The sequence below is a fragment of the Dermacentor variabilis genome, chromosome 5 (genome assembly GCF_050947875.1).
Source record: "Dermacentor variabilis isolate Ectoservices chromosome 5, ASM5094787v1, whole genome shotgun sequence".
Lineage (NCBI taxonomy): Eukaryota > Metazoa > Arthropoda > Arachnida > Ixodida > Ixodidae > Dermacentor > Dermacentor variabilis.
In genome coordinates, this window is record NC_134572.1 from 3,606,524 (window position 1) to 3,627,987 (window position 21,464).

The window sequence follows — 21,464 nt, forward strand, 5'->3', positions numbered from 1 at the left end:
CAAGCTTTTATTACACACATATAGCGTGGAAATATGAATTACTCACGCTGTAAGTGGGCACGGAACACGGACCGCTTCGCAGCGCAAACGGTCGCGAAAGACAGACGCCATGCAAATAGGTGGATGTGACCTCATGGGTTAAAGAGGACGTGACGTCATTGGTGAACGTAGACGTTTTGGGCACCTTTCGTCTGCTGTGCCCCCGTCGCACCAGTCACGGCCACAATTAACATAAAAAAATACATTAAAATTTTGAAGCATTTCTCAGGGACACCCAGCAGTATTTTGAAAAATACAAAATGCATGAGGAGACATTTTTATGCTTTTTTTTTAGGGGAAGGGGAATGCGTTCTTGCGGCAGTGCACTGTACCCACGGTGAAGGTGAAGCGCGTACATGGAGGAAGGGAAAAACTGTATGTAGCGCGTGTATGTCGTCGACTGTGCGAGTTTCGCCAGTTTCGCTATGTCAGAACAGAGTTCAAATCGCGCGAAGGAGAGCGACGAGCCTGTTGTTGATAAAGCGGCGTTGGACAAGCCTGTTGATGAGGACCTGGACGATCTTCTCGACAGTAAGCAGATCCCTTCTCACCTGGTCATGCAATGATGTCTTATTATATGTCGTTTTCCTCTAAAGAGGCCGGAAAGTACCGAACCGTCGCCAGCACGACTTAGTACGCCCCATCTCCTGCTTATAGTGGCACATGTACTACGATCCTAACTGAGGTCTCTCTCATAGCGAGAACGGCCGACGTCGAAATTCTTGGACGAATAAGACAGCTTTAAGACAGCTGCAGGTAGTTTGCTGACACTTATAGTCACAGTTGTTTGCCTTTAGACTTTAATTCTGTATACGCTGCTTTTCTCCTTGAAATGGGGGGAAAAGTTCACAAGTACGTTTAGAGCAAGGCTGTCAACGCATCATTGAATGAAGAATTTGCTTGTATTTCTTTTTCTTCCGGGTATAGCTTTAAGGAAGAAGGGTGTGCTGGCGAAAAAAGAGTGCTCCAGCAAGAAGGAAGTTCTGCATGTAGAGGATTGACCTTGGCACTGGACAGTTTTCTTTTTTCCGCACGCTACGGCCGGTTCGCTTGGGGTGAGCCCTGATAGATTGAAGTTAGCAGTACTGCGCGGTCCTTGACCCCCAACCCATCGAGCGCTGAAGAAACGTACAATGTGGCTGCTTTGGTAAGGGCAAAACGTTCTGTGCTTCTCTCCTTTCATGCAACACCCTTTACGGTGACACGCAACATTGACTTGCAACTGACTTTATATCAGAAAGAGCTCTCAACTTCACTGCAGCTGTGCTTGTGACAAGAAAGCAGCTTATGACAGGGACTTCAAAGCAACAGATGGAAACTCTTTTGCCAAGAGCACGAATTCTTCCGTGTCTGACAAGCTTGTTGAATTCTGACTGTACAGTTATACACTCTTTTTTTCAAAGTTGTAACACTTCTGTCACCAAACCTGTAGTCCCACCTCTGTGAGTAAACATATCTCATGGAAAAGGATCAACTACAGTGGCAGATAATACAGTGCTTAGCTGAAACCCCTTCATAGCTCTCGCATGTGCTCTGCAAGTCAGGTGCTTACACAGTGTCTAGTTTGCAATAAACAGCTAAAATCTTGTGTTTAAAAAATTTGGGTGTTCTCCCCACGCTGCCAATATATTGCATTTCACTTCATGTCCCTTTGCCTTGTTGATGGCTTGAGACAAAGTTGCACAGATTTGTTGAGCATGGCTCTGCCTTGTTATTAGCATGCACTCAATGGTGTTGGAAGCAGCATATTCTGTGCATTTTCTTACACAAACCAAGTTGTGAGTTGGTGCCCAACCTTTTGTGCCTGGTGCACAAATCCAAACCCTTAATGAAGGTGAACTCATGCTGAGTTTGCTCCCTACCCAAAAGATCAAGGCGCACCACCATTGTCACTTCAAGAAGCTCCTTTCAATATCACAAGGCATTCTGCAAATTTTGGGTCCATTTGATTCACCCTGCACTTTGTGAACTAGTTTCCGCCAAGTTCTCCACTGCGGCGTCTGCATCAGCAGGCATTTGGTGTGTTGCTACACCACGGCACATGGGGCTCGGACCCTCGTACTTGTAGCTGTACATGGCTTGGCCATGTCCGGGGAAAGGGGGATTCTGGGGGTTCAGCCAAAGCCCGGTGTTTGGACCTTTATGGCCCCTTGGCAGAGGCAACACATCTCCTTGGCCTCTGCTTCATGTAGACAGCACCCTCGAATTGAACCTTCCAGTGGAGATCGGCAGTCACCTCTTCCTCCACACTCGCTTTCTTCACTCTCTTGTTTCATACCTGTCCTGTTTTCTTTTATCCTCATATTACTTCTAATTTTTCTTGGTAGCAAGGCTTAACCTTTTGTGGCCAACCTGTCTTGGTTCTGTCGGCTTTGGTTATAGCAACGCTGTATAGCTGGCATTAGCAGGACTTCCCTTGCAGGAACTCCAGTCACGTCCCTTTGTTGGGCTCGGTAGCGGGCGGCTGGCATCCCTGTTGAAATTAAGATTTTCTGGCATCATCTTCCTTCCCCAAGCTACCTGATCATCCTCGCACCGAAGAAACTTTCTAACCTTTTATCCAGTGCAGAGTAAACTTCCCATGATACCCTTTAATACGTAGTGAGAACTCTTGAAAGACTGTCAGAACCATCTCGTTCATTGTTGATGACTCACTGATACACTGGGTAGTGGCTAATTCCTAATTCCTAATGTCGACCTCCTGCTTGAGGTATGCGACAAGCCACACCGTCAAAAGATTTCAAATCTGGTGGCATTTGGTGATGCTCAAATCACAGTGACACTGCATCTGATACTGAATACATCCAAAGGAGTGACGACCTCTTGAACATGAGTGGAGAAGAGCTCCTAGAGGGCTTGAAGGACCAGAACGTCACGCAAGTGCATACAATAAACGTTAAACGGAAAAACAGAGAAATTCCAACAAAACATCTGATACTTAATTTTGGTACAAGTGAACTGCCAGAGATAATCGAGGCTGGGTATGTAAAGATACGAGTAAAGGTGTACATCCCAAGCCTACGCGGATGCGTCGGATGTCAACAGCATGGCCATGTTTCACTCAGCTGCCGAGGTCGAAAAACCTGTGCTAAGTGTAGTGACCAAGATCGTCCCTCGGGTAACTGTAATGGTGCACTCCATTGTCTGAACTGCCATGGCGAAAATGCTGCATATACCCACTCTTGTCCGACCTGGAGAAAGGAAAATGAGATCATAATTGTCAAAGTAAAGGAGAACATTTCCTTCTGAAAAGCGCACAGGCGTGTTTCATTTCCTCATACCGCAGGGTCTGCTGATGCGGTGCAAAAGGGGGCAACACCGCTGCAGACTTGTGCATTGACCCGTCCCACAAGGAATGTGATTGTGGCTGCGCCACCAGCCTCCTTCGCAAGAGTAGCCGGCACTGCTTCACCTTCTTTGAAGGAGGGCCCATAGACCTCCTGGTTGGCGGCCCCCAAGCCTCTGCTTTTTGAGGCAAGGCCTACCGTGCAAACACCCTGCTCGAGTGAGCGCAAGGGCAGCGGCTCTCGGGAGACAATGGTCACAACTCCAAGATAGACGGCGCAGCAGGCGCCTCAGGAGCAGTGCAAATCTCGCGAATGTTCCAAGAAAGACAAACCCCAGATTACAGGGCCTGGAAAGGCTCCATAAGCCAACTTGACTCCTCTAGACAGAAAGCACCAAAACACTGATAATATGAATACAAAAATATTACACTGCCATGTGAGAGGTCTTATCCACAATCTCGATGACATTAAAGAACTTCAACACAAATACAATCCAAAGGTTCTGTGTGTTCAAAAGCCGCACCTTAAATGTACAGACATTAGCTTTCTCTGGCAATATGCTATTTTCTGGAGGGACCTAGAAGACACTGTCGTGTCGTCCAGTGGTGTAGCTATAATAGTCGACAGAGGCATTGCCTGTTGGCAAGTACAACAACGATGCCCCCCTTGAGGCAGTTGCTATGAAAGCAGTGCTATTTGATAAGCTAGTCACCATCAAGTCTATATACATCCCCTTAGTTATCAACTCTCTAGAGCAACATTTCAAAGCTTTATTGATGAGCTTCATCACCCTTACATAGTGATCGGAGATCTAAACACACATAGTACACTGTTGGGTGACTCTCGCTGTCATGCGAGAAGATGGCTAGTAGCAAACTTCCTATTCTCCTCAAGTGCCTGCTTGCTTAACAAGAAAGAATGAAAATTATACAGCCCTACACACAATACGTTTTCTTCCATAGATTTAAGCATAGCATCCAGTACATTTGTGCTGTGTCTGGAGTGGGACGTGATTAATAAGACTATGCCCCATCCTTTTAAACCTTACAAAACAAGCTGAGTATTCTGCACATATTCCTCGATGAAAAGTCAGTTCAGCACCTGACCATTAATAAATACACGAGGAGACACCTTCGAGGAACAGGCTGATTCTCTGTGTGCACACTTGGAGCACTTGGAGTAGTTACTTGGTACTTGGTAGACTGTGGATACTTGGTATCATGTTAAGAGATTATGTTTGTTATTTTCCACATGCACTCATTTTGGCTACCTCGATTCATTGGAAATTCTGGTCTGCTAAAGTTGTCTTGTCTTGCTGCATAAGTTTACAAGCATAATTCTTTGCATGCCTTTAGTGGGGTATGGCATGAACGGTGCACATGCAGCTTGCTTCTCCACAATTTCTGCTCAGGAAATGCCTAGTTTTCTATTCCCCTTCATTTTCCAGTTTATTGGCATGTCAACATCAAGGACTTGAGCCAGACATGCCTGCTTAAGGATTGCATGCTTTGCAGTGCTGCCAATTAAATGTGAGTGATTGGGTATTGACATTGAAACTAATTAATGAAAGGCATTGGAAATGGAAAAAAAGAAGCATGAAAGTCTGAGGTTTGTTTCGTTAATGAGAAATGTTGGGCATATCAAAAGCAATCAGATTGTCATCAGGAACGAACCAAAGACGATTAGCAGGTTAGTTGCTTTGCACCCTTGCAGAACAACTTGCCTGCAAGTTCAGCAATTGGGCCCTCAACCATAAATATGAACCTCAACCATGAACCACATGTGCCATGCCGAGATAATTTGTGTTCGACCCCGAGCTTTGTCTGACGTTAAAGGGAAGCTGAAACGGTTTTCAATTTCCATGAATTGCTGGGGTTGGGAAGAAGAGACCTATTAATTTACGGTTCTGAAATTTTTTCTTTGTATTGTCAATATAAGGGGCGGAAATCGCTTTATAAACCTCGCGGACACGCCCCCGTCGCTTTCCGGAGTGCCGGGTGAGGAGGCAGCCGGAGAAGAGAACCGGCGAGAGTGACGTCATTCCCGGGGACCGTACGGCCGGACCGGCGTGCTGGCATGTGCTGGCATGTTTCTTTCCGTCCTGCGCTTTACTAAATGATGCTACGAGAGATCTGCCGCCGCTCACGTTTGTTTTCTTTTGCGATTTTCATGAACTGTGCTTCCTTTCTTTGCTGCATGAGTGCCTACAGCCAAGGGCGCCCAACATGCGCTCGTTCTGTGCAGCATTCGGCTGTGCGAACACAAACGGGCGAGACGATGTGGTGTTTCACATGTTCCCGAAGGACAAGAAACTTGCAGCGCAGTCGGTCCGTGCGGTGAGGAGAGATAATTTCTTGCCGACGAAATCAAATGTGCTGTGTTCGGACCATTTCCGCTACAGTATTATCACGGAGCTTGACAACGATGCGGGCAATCGGTATTCCAATTAAATCGGCGCGACTGAAGGCCGGTGTTATTCTGTATATATTCTCCCACAAGAGAAACACCTCGCCACTTCCAAGAGCGGCCTTTGCCAAGAGGAGAAAGGGTGAGGTAAGGGTTTTAATGTGCACACGGGCTATTTCTTAAACGGGTGATCACCTGAGTGTCGAACGAACGGCCTTACAGCGGCCTATGATGAAGCGAGGTGGAGGTACAGCCGGGAATATGCACATGTGCGCAAAGTGCTTGCAGTTTTCATCCTGTTTTTCCACTCCGCTTTGTCACGGAACACTGTACTACGGCTGTTTGTTCGGAGCTGTTTTGTTACGGTGAAATAACTCGCCGGGGGTACGCTTGCACATTCAGTGATATTTGCTATTTGTCCTACCACGCGGTGCCCGCAGGTTTAGCTGTTCAGCATTCGTGTTCATATCGCACGACATAAGGCGTTACGGTAATATTTTCATGCTCGCGTTAGAGTAGTTGAACTCTGCGTGTAAAAACTTCATTCCGTAGATTTCACAATCACAGCTTGCTACCAGCAGCGAAATGCCGCAAAAACGAGCGTCAACACACAGCCGCGCCCATTGCAAGGCGAACGGGCTCAAATAATGAAGTAACGTTGTGACGTATTGAACTTGTGAGCGTTCGACGTGGTCTAGCTCAATACAGGCATCGCTGCTGGACAAAAAATGTTTTCTTGCCTTTAGCTGGCTTTGCATCACGCATGGCAAAATTATTATTTGAAAGTAAATATAATTCATTACTCATTACTTTCTTATTACGCTCACTGATTTGAATTACATTACCAATTACTGCTTTCAAAAAAGTAATGGTATTACTTTACGATTGCTTCCAAAAAGTTTAATGCATACAAGAAGCAAAAAGCAAAGTATAAAGGGACGCCAACCTTTCTTCAAGGTAACATACACTTGCCAACATTTCATGCCCTCCCCCCCATGTTCCTCCACGACACCTCACGACACTACCAACGTTCTGGTGCCGTACACAGCTTACTGGTGCATACTTAACACAATTAATAAATTACTTTAGCCATGAAATTACAGGCACCAAATCATTCACATTACTAAATCACTAGACAGCTAATCCATCACATAAGTTACTGAAAAAAGTATTTCAATTACTGTAAGTAATCCAACTGTTGTCATGTTTGCTGATATGCATGATATGCTGAAATTCATGACATCCATGCCTTGCACTCTTTCAGGTTCTAGCAGAGCACCTTGAGAACCGAGCCCCTGATGAACCTGTTCACTACCATCGCCAAACGAAGAGTTTGAAGAAGCCAGTGTGACACAGGCAGATAATGTTGAAGAGTTTGAAGTAGCCAAACGCGGCACTTATGTTCGCGATCGTGTATCAACATCCAAGAAACCACGGAACTTTAGACAAGCAGCAGCAAGGTGCATGACATCGCGGAATTGCACCCGTGTTTACAATCTAATGAGATGTTAGTGCTTCGGCATTCTTCCAGCAGCAAGTTCCCAGTGACATTTTAGCGCGTTTTTTCTCCCGTCATTGGAACGTGCAGCTACATGAAAAGACATATGTACCAGCTAAGATTTCCAACGCGCGAGAAGGTGCACACATCGCTCTCGCTGTTGGCACACTCAACATCGTTGTTGCCCCCGTTGCCGCCGTCGTTTTCTGTATCGGCTGTCGGTTCGAACACGTACGGTGAAAATACAAGCTCTTCGAGACAGCAAGAACGTTCCATAATGCTTACAACTCAGCTGTGAAGCCAGAACAGAACAGCGTGCTACGCCATAGAGAAGGCTACGCTCTGAAATGGCGGCGCCGACCGGCGATCCCCGTGAATGACGTCAAAGCGCTCCCGACCAATCACGGGCAACAGCGGCATTCTCGCGATGCCCTGAGGCGCTGGTGTGCGTTTTCTTGTATAAAACAGCTGCTTGTGTTTGTTTCTGCCTTTTTAAACGAGATATTCATGTTCAGTGGACTCAAAACTGTAGAATGCCGCAGGGAACTCATTTTTTTCGAAAAGTGTTTCAGCTTCCCTTTAATGCAGTGGGCCACCTGTCGCATCCTAAGCCTGTCAAATTCGCTGGCCTCCAATGAATGCCAGGACGCTAACATGTGTGAGATAAAATATTCGCACCAGTTTTTGTGAAGATAAAAGCAATAAGACGACCACCCGACTGGACTAGGCTGATTTTCAATGCTGCAGCATGTAGTATGTAGCACTATTAAAATGTTTCTCTGTCTATTGCAGGACTGGTCAAGGTTTTATCGGTAAGAAGAATGGCATCTGACCATCGCAGCATCTCCAAAAGCTTAAGCAAATCTCACTTGGGAACTGTCAATCATTTTCATCATCCTATTTCCTAACCTCAGCAATTTTCCAGTCCACCCTTTCCTGCATGCACCAGCCCACTCCATCAAAATCTCATCTCACCACTCTGCCACCCCTTCCCTTGGCAGACATTGTGCTTCTGTGATAGGCCACTGGTTAGCTGCTTTCCTCATTGAATTGCCTGCTCAGCACCGTCTGTCTCTCAATAGTGATCCAACTGCTCCACTTGCGCAATTTTGCTACAATTTGACTCGCATGCTCCTGGCTGCGCCCACTCAAGTTTCATTTGCGCCAACTGTGCAAAAGAGCGCTATTTTCACGTTTTCACAGTAATGCAACTACTCCGTTCCACGAATCGATTTGTAAACATTCACATAGTCAATGACTGAATTTCCGGACGCCCAGTTTTTTGGACATGCCCAAGAATTCGGATGCGTGATTCGCGGCATGGCCACGTACCCCATAAAGTAACTGTATGAGAATGCCTGAAACCTTCACCGTCTGATTTTCCGGATGTTTTGCCATGACTGCAGGTTCGTAACGGCATTCATCGAAGCCACCACCGCGGCCATATTATTTTATTTAATGATTGATCTCCACTCTCGCACGTAGATCTGCAAGCAGCCTTAGCCGCCACCGCGGCAACGCTAGGCCTAGCTACTTCGACGCTGCCAAGCTTGCTGTTTGGTACCGTGTTTTTCATTGAAACAATTTGTCGCTTTTAGCAGTGGCGCCGACTCCACCTTTGTAAATCTCGCCAATAGCTTTGAAGCGCAGAAAGCATGGTGCATTGCATAATGTCACTTCTCGAAAGTCAGCTTCGCCTCAATAATGTTACGCGATGAAGCATATGCAAACTGTTGCGGTGAAGCGTACCAAAAGTGGGAAGGGGCAATTGTCACCGGACACTATGTTGCGCTATAATATACAGGCGTCCACCCGTCATCTGCTATCACAGTACGAGCACCGGTATGCATAATAAGCATACTGGCAGCCATTCGAGCTATTTAACGCTTTAGGTGCATATCTTTGTTCTCGTTAGCCTACAAAATTTTATTTCATTGTTTACAAAATTAAGTTACTTGCCTACCCAAATATGTTTTGCAACATTGCGTGCATGGCGTACCGTCCGTGGGAAGACAAGGTTAATTGGTTGCTGTTGACTTTGTGTCTTGCTTCACTGTTGAGCCGCACTTACTGATTGCACAGTAATAACAAGCTTTGCCGAAGGGCTACAGATTACTGCTGTACTACTCCAAATGTTCCAAAAAGACCAATTTTTCTGCTCCAAAACTGCTCCAAAATGCTGGAGGGGCTGCGCCGAAACTGCTCCAGAATAAAATTTTTCCTGCTCCTAAAATTGCTCTAAATCCTAAACTGGCGTAACAACCATTGGTCTTTATTTGTGTACCATCTGCAACAATTTGTGACAATTGGTAAGCGGCCAGGATTATCACTGGATTCCGGCAGCTGGATATAGAAAGGGAGATGTTGCACATGAAAAAATGAAAATCAATAATTAAGGAGCTAAAACTGAGTAAATGAGTACTTTCCCAAGTACATTCTGCCAGCTGCTAAATGTCAAAAGCCAGCAAGGATATATCTTCTATGCTCAAAACAATCCTCAGCTGTTCGGAAGGCAAGCACTCATGAGGAAACCAGGACCTGGTGTGAAGACTGTGGCCTGTCGCTATGTGCTATTCCTCGCTTTGAAGTGTATCACACAGAGGCCAGCTTTTAGAGTGGTCGAAGCAATGCTATACAGGCATTTATCAAAGTGATAGCATTGCTCTGTTGTAGTGTCAAGAACACACCTTTCCAGCTAACCCTAAAATTTTAATGTGCCCCAGTGAAGTTTTTAACAGTACTATGGATAAGCAAACTTATTTTTTTTCAGTGTATACATATATTTTTTTCAGAGCCTTCCAAGATAAACATCTTCAGTAGTATATTTCTGGCTCTTCCATTGCATATATGTTTTAATGATTAAAAGCAATTTGCATATTTGGGTTCTCTTCTTTTCCTCTTCTTTTGCAAAGTGTTCTCAGCAGTTAAAGGGGTTAGTGGCTGTGGTGTTGCATTGAAGTGCTGGAGGTTGCGAGTTCAATCTTGGCCGCAGTGGCCACATTTCAGTGAGGGGCAAACCGCAAAAATACTTGTCTCCTTGCATTTAAGTGTATGTTAAAGAACCTCAGGAGGTCAAAATTAATCTGAAGACCACCACTATAACGTGCCTCAAAATCAGATTATGGTTCTGGTACACAAAACCCCAGAATTTAATTAAATTTATCAATTCCAGAAAATTAGGTTGTACACTGCAATAATCAGAAATCGACTTGCTCAAATGAAACCGTTGTTTGCCTCTGCATTTGTGGCATGATGGTGGTGCATTAAGAGTATTTCACAATGTAGTAGTTATATACTCATACATCATGTGTGGCTTCCATCACATGTATGACACCCATCTAGCATGGTCGTTTTGACCTCGTATGACCTTTTTCACTCTAGGTGCACTGCAAGACTTTGAGAAGCCAACACCCGCACGTGGCAGTGACACGGGCAAAAGCCAGGTGAGCAAGTTGACTAGATACAGCAGAGAGACTCATTTACCATCTACAATGGTCACACTCTGTTTACATCCTTTGGCACTTACCATGTTGGGTCTGCTATAGGACAGGATCAAATTGTACAGCTGTTTTGTTGTCTGTGTGAAGAGATATGGCATAGTCATAAAAATGTGCACATCTTGTGAGTACTTTTGCAGTGGTTATAATAGTTGGCACTTGTACTAATTAACAATGGCTGTTTTAATGTTTCATCTTATGCCTTATTGGAGTTTATTGTGAGGGACTCTCAGTTACTTTATAAAGATATTGCTACTGTATGGTTCATTTCATGCCAACCGTCCCAACCTGGGCACTCGGCCATCTGCGATATATTTAAAAAAAATTTTAGATGCTTCATTAGAACACTAAACACCATTTTGTGAAATATATTTCACTGGAAAAATTTATAGCTGGCTCATTCACCACTGGAACTTTTTTACAAAGCATGAAAGTATGCATTGTAAAAGGCATTGCCAAAAAGTGCATTTCTTCATTAAGAAATAAATATCAAATTTTTATCAGAAGATTGAAGAGTGGCCTTGCAGCTGAAATTGCATTAATTGATTATTAGGCATTCTTCAATTTCTATGTGTAAAAAATGGGCAAAATAGTCCATATATGAGAATTTTTATTTAAAATAATGCTTTAACCCTTTCAGAGCCATTGATGTACTGGTAGGTTTCGCGTTTCTGTCCTGCCATGTTTCTTTTGACATTCCTTTTATAAAATAGGAATGTGAGGACCACGTCAGGAGAGCATTTGCCATCTTCCCTGTCAGATTTTTTAGTTCTGCAAAACCAAAAAGAAACCGTTGTGTTCGTTTTATAATATTTTAGACAAAAACCCGACGCAGGGGGTGCGTCAACTCTAAAAAACCTGACCGAAAGGGTTGACACAAAATAGTACAAATTTTATACTAGCTAAGTTGCCAGGAGCTGTAATTTGCACAATAAATGTTTTCAGACAGATATAGTATTGCGAAGTAGTGCACATATGTGACAATAGATATGCAAAGACCATTTTCTGGCATATCTTTTGCCACCAAATGAACACTAAGGTAGTCCTAGTACAATTATGCCGAATAGTGTATCTAATGGCACATTTCATTGTTTCTAAACTGAGAAAGATTTATTGGATTGGTTTTCGTTATCAGTGAGAAAAACATTTTTGAAGTTGTCTCTCACCAGTCTGGCATGTTCCACAGTGTTCTGTGTTCGCCTGAATTAAGTTGCTGTTACAAATGCAGGCGAACCTGGAAACAAACCAATACATTGAAGCGGTTTAGGAATCGTTCACATTTGAATTCATGAGCACTACATGTCAAGGAATGTGGATGTTCCTCGATCAGCAACCCAGATAATGCAGGATCTGCAGGTGTCGGGACATTTATTCAGGTGTCACTAAAGCGAGTTGCATATCACCAAGGTGTGCAATCCACCTTCATTGACTGCACTGCAGCTGGCTAGAAGGGTGGGAGAGTTTTGTGGAAGTGTCGACAAAATGGAGTCGCCTTTGGGAGTTGCATCCCCTAGTTTTCTGGAGGGATGCATCCTAGGTGGACACATGTTGTTGACAGGTGATGAAACTGGGGCCACCCGGAGGACTGTGCAGCAAATGGCAGTAGTGAATGCACGGCAATGGTGAGCGAGTGAAGCATGTGGTCATACCGTCAGCGGCATGTAGGTTTGGCTCAGGTTGAGCTGCTAAATGGCAAGAATTACTGTCTGGATGGCAGTGGTAACAGAATAGCACACCTGCCAATCCTGATTTACTCGTCAAGTTTATGAGTTTGGGCTTGTTTTACGACTTGACAAGGGTTTCATCTAATATTATGAAAAATAAATTCTGTTTGCAAGTAAGATTCACTTGTCGGCCTCCAAACTCCGTGAAATTACCCTTCCTCAGCCCCTCCCTTCACAGTGTCGTGTCCAGGTATCTTATAAATTGGAAAGTTCGCAGGTTGATAGGTATACAGTGGGATCTGAGGCATCACCGATCGGTGACTGCTACAGTATCGAGCAACACGATCAATGTAGAAGCAGCTGCAGCATATATGGTGATTGCATGGTGTTCTTCACTCTGTGATGTGAGAAAGTGGCAGGAAGCATCGGTATTCAAGAGGAGAAAGCATTCAGTGAGTGACAGCGCACGCTGAGTGAAGGCTGACATTGGCGAGCTTTTGGTGGACAATGTCCTGAACAAATGATGCCATTGGAGCACAAGCATCGCTTACATATTGGCACAGAGAAGTGGGACATGTGCAGGCAGGGCCGGATTAAGAAAAATGGGAGCCCTGGGCTAATGCACGTGCAGGCCCCCTTTCCCTATACTGACACCCCCCCCCCTCTCTGTCGCCTGCTACGCTATGGAAATATGCCATGTTTCATTTTAATTCCACCAAATTAAAAAGAATGAAGTGCGATCAATGGGATTATTATTATTGTTATTATTATAAGGAAAACAACAAAACTTGCTTGAAACGCGTGCTGTTGTAAACACCAACACATATGTTCACTTTGTGATTAATCTGCATTCTGTTTAAGCAAAAGCTAAGCTTTAAGGAAAAGTTTAGTGCGCTCAAGACGAATAAGAACGTAGAATAGACAACACAGCTCAGATGTCGATCCTTCTGAAGCTAGGCCTTGTTTGCATCACGAAGTTCAATCCCGCGAGGAGACGCATAGTTGTATATCAACGACAGCGACAGCACCGGCGGTGCTGTCGCTGCCACGGGTTCACTGGAAGAAGTATTTTGGATATATTTTACTAAGGTATCGTTTGTCTCTACGAGAAAGGGCTTCACAGGTAGTTTAAAGAAATGGGTTAAATGTAGCGTCATTTTAACCAGAGACCTTGGCTAGTTTACAGTCAAACACATGGGCAAGCTGCAATTGTTCAGGGCAACCACAGACCGAATCACACTCAATGCCTTGAAGGCATGCTCCCCCCAATGATTTCGTCGAGAGATGCAGGTGCCACCCGGAAGCTTATGCTTACTTGATTAATTTGCTACTTGTCACATTCATAATGAGAAATACGAGATGCCGTTGTGGCACATTATTTAATACAGCATTCAGCTTCTAAATCAGATCCTAGCTACCACCCTCGCAAAGTGCCCGTGTTCGAGCATGCGAAGGACTATTCGTAGCCTTCTTCCTTTAATTTGGTCCCGGAAAACATTAACTGATGATGACGATACTCGGAATTGCGAAATTTGAGCGTATCGTGTTTGACAGAGTCGCCAGAGACCCCCGCCCGCTCATCCAGCGTACGCTGTAAGCGGCATGCTAGCTGGTCGGCTGGCTTTCGCTTCACCACCGTCGCATTTGCGCCGTACTCGCCGCACTAGTTTTTCATGAGTGCTGTTATCAAACGACGCTTGGAAGTAAGAGACATGCTTTCCTTGCCCTCTTTATCCTTGGCACAAGCAAGCAGCGGCACGCACAGACGGTGGCAGCTCCGCGATAGCGTAGCATAGCTACTCTGCAGCCGTTCGCAGCAGCTTCAAGTTTTTTGACCAAGACTGTACCTCAATTTCTCTCTTACTAAGCTTTGTTCATGATAATATCGATACCTTAGACGTTCTCGAGCATTAATCTATCACTTTAGCTTGACTTAATATTTGCTTTTAGTGTTCCTTTAAAACAAGTCTTTGATGTTGCTCTCATTAAGAGCAGGCTGTGCCTCCGTAGCTGTTATGTAAACACAAAGGAATTGAGAAATTGCTTTGCTTTCCATGCCGAATTTGATGAGCTTTGTTGCATTTTAAATAAATTTACGGTCTACCTACTGTAGGCAGCAGATTTTTTATTCAAGCTGTCAATTTTTAAACAAAAGATAAACTACAAATAAAAATGAAAGCTTAATGTTCACAACTTAAGTGTGCAACAAAATATGCTATCACCATGAGACATCTGAAGTGGACAAAGTCAATGTATAATACACTGTTCTGAAATTTGCCCCGAATTTGCTAGCAGGACTCTTGCAACACCCTCGCAAACATGGGACCAATTTTAGGTGAGCTGTACACTCTGATCACATTTGTCTGCTTGAGATGCTCCATAGTTACAGTATTGTGAGATTTGTTCTGCGTGCGGACTTATGGATTTGTAAACATGCTGAAATTTTTGAAACAGATTTTTGTACAATTTTTGTAAAAGCTTGGATGCTCTAAATGTACATATTGCTTTTGACAGTTCGTAGAATTCAACTTTCTTTATTAAATGCAACAAATTTCATCTGTGTTGGTCCAGAAGTTGTCTAACAAGGTCGTTGTTTGTTTCATGTGTATATTATTTGGGAAATCGAACTTGGCCTTGAGCTTCCTCTTAAGGCTCAGAATTTGGGGACATGCAGGTGCAGCAAGATCGCAGCTTGGCAGAACAGCCCGTGGCTGACGAGAGGCAGCATCCGTGGACAGCCGAGTTCGGCCAGTTTGCTGATGTGATGCAGGGTCTGTTGGAGGAGGACCCACAGCTCCAGGAGCAGTTCAGCCGCATTGCACAGAGTGCCAACCGGGCCGGTACGTGTTGACCATGCATAGACACTCTGTCCAGCACACAGAGTGAAACCTATTTGTGAACTTTTTCAACGGGCTGAATTTTATCAGTGCATAGCTTGGCTAAAAGAGTCTAAGACAAAGCACTACATGTGTTCATTTGTTGCGTGGTCACCAAACAGCAGCCACAAGTAGTCACGTATAAAAACAGATATGAGGACCACTTTTAATGTGTGCTGGCACCCTCCCGTCTCATTTTCCTCGTTGTGAGTATCAATTTTATTGCTGTCCTCTGGCATACTACAAGCATTGTCATTGCATGTTTCCCAAATAAGCATCATCCTTATGCACTGCGCAACTTGAGCATGTGCTATATAAGTAGGAGGAAAAAAACATATTTAGAATATTTTTGAAAAGCAAGTCACTTAGACAAGTAGGGCTTCAGATGCACCACCCAGGGTAGGTGCTGATGGTACCTCAAGCAATTCGTACTATCTTGAGGAACCTCGGGCTGCCACTGAGGTTAATTCAGACTTTGCGGGGATTACCTAAAAGTTCCCCAATAATGGATTCCTCAGAAAATAAGTGCCTTCATAAGACAAAAGCTTGTGAATGTGTTGCTGCACACGCATAAGTCTGCCTAAGACCTGACCAGCCTGTATTGCAATCATTGTCATGCTGTAGCTACAGGTAGATGATGAAAAGTGTGGTCAGTGCGTACACTAAATCTCCATCCCCTGTAAATTTGACAAAGATTGACTGCACTTTGATAGCCAAATGATCATGGGTTTCTTCACAAGTCAGCTGTTAGGCACAGACATTGATGGTGCACTCAGTGCCAAACAGCTGGTCAAAGTGTGGTTTTGCACACGAAATGCTGTGCTGTGCAGCCAGTTGTCACACTGGGTGCACCACAAGCTGCCTCATGCTAGTGGGAAGATACATTGTGGGCACAGTGTGTGAAAGATATGTGCCATTGCTGACATATTTCGTTTTGTTATGTTTCATGTTTACCTCGATGCACCATGACGTTAACATGTTTCAGTGTCTTTCACTAGCTTTCTTTTTCCGCAGGTGTTGGATAATGCCTTATGTGCAGTGCAGCAGGTGTAGGGGGTCACATCGCATATTTTTGATGGCTGGAAGAATGGAGTTGCCATAATTGTGTGACCTTGAGTATGTGATGAAATATACTGCTGCACATACATTATTTTACTTTTTACGAGGATATAATCTCTTTCTCTGTAGTGTACATGTATAGCTGTTATTGTGCCATCTCCCCCACACACAATACACATGCTTTACTGCAGCACCAATTACTCCAAACTGGACCTTATGGTGAACTCTGCTACATTTTTGCTAAATGTGATAAATCTGCACCCACCCTGCACTAAAGAGGTTGCTCGGGCTTTTGAAGAAAAAAGCTAACTCCTCAAGCACCGTTTCTTCACAACATCGAGAGTGACTTGTCGTAGACTGTCGGCTTCATTGACAGTGCGATAGACCGAGCCAAGTCTTGCCAAGCCATGCACTTTGGTGTTCATTTATTTTCCGCGGCAAGCAGGTTGCTTAGGCATCCCGGCAGGATTGCTTCTGGCCATTTTTCTCGTGCTGCAAGCAATCGCACTGCACCCTTCGCCCCACCCCAAACTGTATCACATCAGCGTGCTTGCTTACGTCTTTTACTGCAGCTTTGTGCAAGAGCTGGGAGTTGCCACTGTGCATTTCACACTGAGCCTTTCTTGTTCCCATAAAATTGTGCAATTATAAAACTTGGGCAACCATATTAGACAACTCCAGCTTGATTCTTGTAGCACGCCTCTGTTTTGAGATGCAGTCACTGAATAATTTTTTTGACTTCCCCATGCTTCTAAGTTCACTAAGTTACTAATGTATAATTGTGACCGAAATTTGTCGGCAAGATGACAGGCGGCAAACCGCCTTGGAAAGTCGGTCGTCACATTTGCTAGGCGGTGAAACGTGGTCACCCGATAAAGGTAAACAAATACACGTGTCTTAAAAAGCATCGTCCCGATGCTGCAAACAAATGAAAGTAATAAACAAAAGCACCCATAGTAAAGAAACAACAAAATAACAAAGTTCATCAGCATTGGTAAAGGTAAAAGGGCTTAAAACGCACCACATGGACCACTTCCAATTGTGCGCGGCGCTGCTCTGAATGCAAAATGCCATCTGGCACGACCTCATAGTCCAGCGCGCCAATACGTCGAATGACCTTGTAGGGTCCGAAATAGCGTTGCAATTGTTTCTCACTCAGTCCTCGTCGGCGTATCGGGGTCCAAACCCAAACACGGTCGCCAGGCTGGTATTCCACGTAGTGTACTCGAAGCTGGTAATGTCGGCTGTAGGTTCTTTGCTGGTTCTTGATGCACAGGCAGGCGAGCTGTCAGGCTTCTTTGGTGTGTTGAAGATCACTGGCGATGTCGACATTTTCTTCGTCGGTGACGTGTGGCAGCATGGCGTCGAGAGTCATCATTGGGTTCCTTCCGTAAACCAGCTTGAACGGTGTGATCTGTGTTGTTTCTTACACTGCAATGTTGGAAGCGAAGGTTACACACGGCATGACGGCATCCCACGTCTTGTGCTCAATGTCGACATACATTGGTGGCATGGTGGCGAGAGTCTTGCTCAGCCACTCCCTACGACAATTCTCTGCGGGTGGTAGGCAGTTGTCCTCCTGTGGCTTGTCTGGCTGTATTGCAGAATGGCTTAGGTGAGCTCTGCTGTAAATGCCGTTCCTCTGTTGGTGATGCGGACTTCTGGGGCACCATGTCGCAGCAAGATGTTCGCGATGAATAATTTTGCCACTTCTGCTGCACTACCTTTCGGCAGAGCTTTCGTTTCAGCAAAGCAGGTGAGGTAGGCCGTCGCCGCAACAATCCACTTGTTTCCAGAGGTTGACGTTGGAAAGGGTCCCAACAAATCCATCCTGATCTGTTGAAACGGTCGGCAAGGTGGCTCGATCAGCTGTGGTAATCTTGCTGGCCTCGTTGGCGATGTCTTGCGTCGTTGGCAGTCACGGCAAGTCGTGACATAACGGGCGACGTCGGCGGTCAGGTGCGGCCAGTAATACTTCTCTTGTATTCTTGCAAGTGTACGGGACAATCCAAGGTGCCCAGCTGTCTGATCCTTGTGCAGGGCGTGCAGAACTTCTGAACGGAGTGCTGCAGGCACAACGCAGAGGTAGTTTGCACGGGTTGGGAAAAAGTTCTCCTTCACCAGGATGTCATTTCACATGAAGAACGAAGACAATCCATGCCTAAATATCTTCGGGTCAAAGTCGGTCACGTTGTATTGATCGTGAATAATACAGCGTCAAATCTGTGAATGCCGAAACAAACTTTTATTGGGCGAACTTGTGCCCACAAAAACGGTAGCTGCGAGCACAGTCGATGATCGGCGAAATCTGATCAGCAGGTCAAGCCTGTCAGCCTTTATACATCAGTCATCGAAGGTTCCAGAGTAATCGCTGGTGCCTGCGTGTCTTCCAGAAAGTTCTACGCCATTCGCATTGCACATACATGAAATCAGAATACACAAGGTAAGGTGACAACAGACAGCTGATAGAACCATCAATAGCATTCAAGAAACTTCCGATACATGCAGGCACGTCCTGCGCTGTATGATAACATTTGCTAGGCGGTGAAACGTGGTCACCCGAAAGTCCGAAAGACCAGACCTCATCGTCTTATCAAGTGTGAGATCACACGCTAGGGGCTAGACTGGCAGCTGTACGAACCAAGTTCCCCACGTCCACGGGTGGTTTGCAGTCAACTAGGCCTCAAATGCCTGCCAAATTTGTTCGCTTACTGAACGGAATGGGAAATGTACACACGTAGGCAGAAAGCTCTGAGCTGAATTCATTCAATACAGCCAAATATGCTAGTGTTACATAGTCGTGCGCACATGTCTGCACTTTGCAGTGGTGCACATAACACATTGGGCTGCACAAAGAGTGAAAACGAAAAGCTCCTGCTGTCCCAACTACCGTAGTAGCATAACACAGAGCAGAATTAAGTTAATTTTTCACACTTCTGGCATTGTAAAAAAGCAAATAAATTCTGTTTACCGCTGATGCTCAGGCTTTTCTTATACATATTTTTTTATTTTTCGAACTGAGTGATAATTTGGCTTCCTGCCAGTCAAAAAATCGTTCAGCAACTGTATTCATCATCAAATTTTACACTCAGTACGCAAAACAATCTACCACATTATGTAGGGGATTACGTAGTATGCCAGCGACGACATCAGGCGAAGCTGATAACAGCTATGCTAATGCTCTCAGCTGGCAAAAGCAAGACTTACTTCCTCTCCCCTGCAATGAGCTGGACAGCATAAGGAGTTTTTAAGGTGTTTTTAACGCATAAGGACTTTGTGTCCATCAAGGTGCAACTACTTGCATAGCTAGTGTAGTGTGTTTATCAAAATCCTTGACGGAATTTCCACCTGTATAATTTTGAGTAAATTACACGAAACTCCGCTATATTTACAACATACCTTTTGTTTCATGAAGCGTTCCATCTAAAGCATATGTTACCTAATAGCAACAAGACAAAGATGAAAGTTCTCAAACACCTCCAAAGTATCCATGTACCCGTTGACTTGCTTCTGTTCTTGTCACGTAATTTAAGTGCTTTTTTAGCACACCTTCAAGCACCACTACTATTTGCTTCGCAATCCACAGGGAGGACTATGACACAGCGGTAATGTAATTTTTAATGTTTTAACTAAGGTTCAGGGCAAGCAACCATTTTACATGGTTTTCGCGTGGCTTGCCCACTGTAAAGGCTTCTTATTTTGCATTCGCTTTCTTAAACCTGCTCGAGAAGACCATTCTGCTACTCCGAAACGCATTTTTGGCTGCTTTAAAGGCTGCTCTGGATTGGCATGGGCCAGTAACTTTACTCTGTATTGAAATATTCATGAATGTTGTGATTACTTTGGTGGTGACGTATGCCCATCTTAATGCCTAAGAATTTATGACTTGGCTTGACAGTTTTGTGTCAAGATAGTATTTTTGGGAGAAAGTCCAGCTGTTCTGTTTCTGCGAATTGCAGCCTCTGCTGCTTCGGATGAGGAGTTTTCTGCTACGCTGAATGAAACCTTGCGGAACATCTCGGACACGGCCCTTGCTTTTGGGGTAAGCACTCTGGAGCTAACAGTCAAGTTGCAGGAAATGCATACTTTTATCTTCAGTGCATGCAAATGCTCTTATTTACTGCGTAACCTTGTGCACAAATTTTGTATGTAGACAGCAAGAAATATTTGAAAGGCGCCTGATGTCTTTTGAACCCCTTAGAGAAGGCATTTGGTACTTTTTTAAGATATTGAGCGAAGTTGAGGAGGCAGATGTCACACTTGTTGCTTCATTTGGCTAAGGCTGCACCTATATTGAATGTCACGGTTTGTGCCACATCGCAGGTTTTTACTTTTGGTTTGGTGAATGCTTTCACCATTTTATGTTGTACTCTCAAAAAGGCTCTGGACAGGTTTGAACATGGTTTAGTGAACAGTTGCTCTGAATAGAGCTCACAGCTGTTGTGATATGTGCCTGAGTGGGCATTTGTCACAGATTACAGTGTAAGAATAGACAAAATTAGATGAAGCTGTGCTACACCTATTCTACAAAACAGAGAACACGCTGAAGTGAGTGTGATGCCTTTTCATAAATATATTTTTGCAGAAAATTTTGAAAGGGCCCAATTATGGAGGTATAAAGATGATGATGATGATTAGTAGTGTTTATTGGCGCAAGGGCCACATCTGGCCCTTGCGCCATGACAAGTGGTAATGGTGACGATGTACTATGGAAAACGTGACTTGGCTGTAAAGTGGTCTAAAAATAGTCGCTGTAAAGTGCGTAAAATCTACGTGCTATAAAATTATGGCGATGACTAATGACGAATACTATGAACATTAAAATCCATCGTAAAAGAATGACGCAGAATAGAAAATATATGAGATGGTAAAAATACCTGGAGCACTGCTGCCTCGCCAGAGCCCTTGAAACACAAGGGCCTAGAGGCATGTGCTATAAAGAGTACAATGGTTACTAAAGAGTGCAGATGATGTCCAGCTGGGCTTTAAGTTATGTAAACTTGCCATCTGTGAGAGACAGGTTCAGCTTGGTCTAAACGAAGTGTCAGAATGGGCCTGTGAGAATGGATTTAAGCTTAATCTGGATGAAGAGCTCCTGCGTCCTTTTTCTTTTTCTTCTTTCTTTCTTTCTTTATTGA

General features: G+C 44.5%; 1 protein-coding gene across 6 annotated transcripts in view; it reads left to right on the plus strand.

Moving 5' to 3' along the window:
* The first annotated feature begins 326 nt into the window (after positions 1 to 326).
* Pex19 (peroxisomal biogenesis factor 19) overlaps positions 327 to 21,464 on the plus strand; it is a 94,264-nt gene continuing 73,126 nt past the window's right edge. For 3 of the 6 annotated variants that reach the window (XR_012828382.1, XR_012828383.1, XM_075691573.1), the window contains exons 1-4: positions 327 to 570; positions 10,612 to 10,673; positions 15,066 to 15,231; positions 20,286 to 20,368. Coding sequence is in view for 3 of the 6 variants with exons in the window: in XM_075691573.1 (XP_075547688.1) it covers positions 465 to 570; positions 10,612 to 10,673; positions 15,066 to 15,231; positions 20,286 to 20,368 (417 nt within the window). In the remaining 3 variants the exon portion in view is untranslated. Of the gene's footprint in view, positions 571 to 4,838; positions 4,856 to 8,022; positions 8,043 to 10,611; positions 10,674 to 15,065; positions 15,232 to 20,285; positions 20,369 to 21,464 lie in introns of those variants that run through there. The other 3 variants (XM_075691574.1, XR_012828381.1, XM_075691572.1) reach the window with 3 other exon arrangements.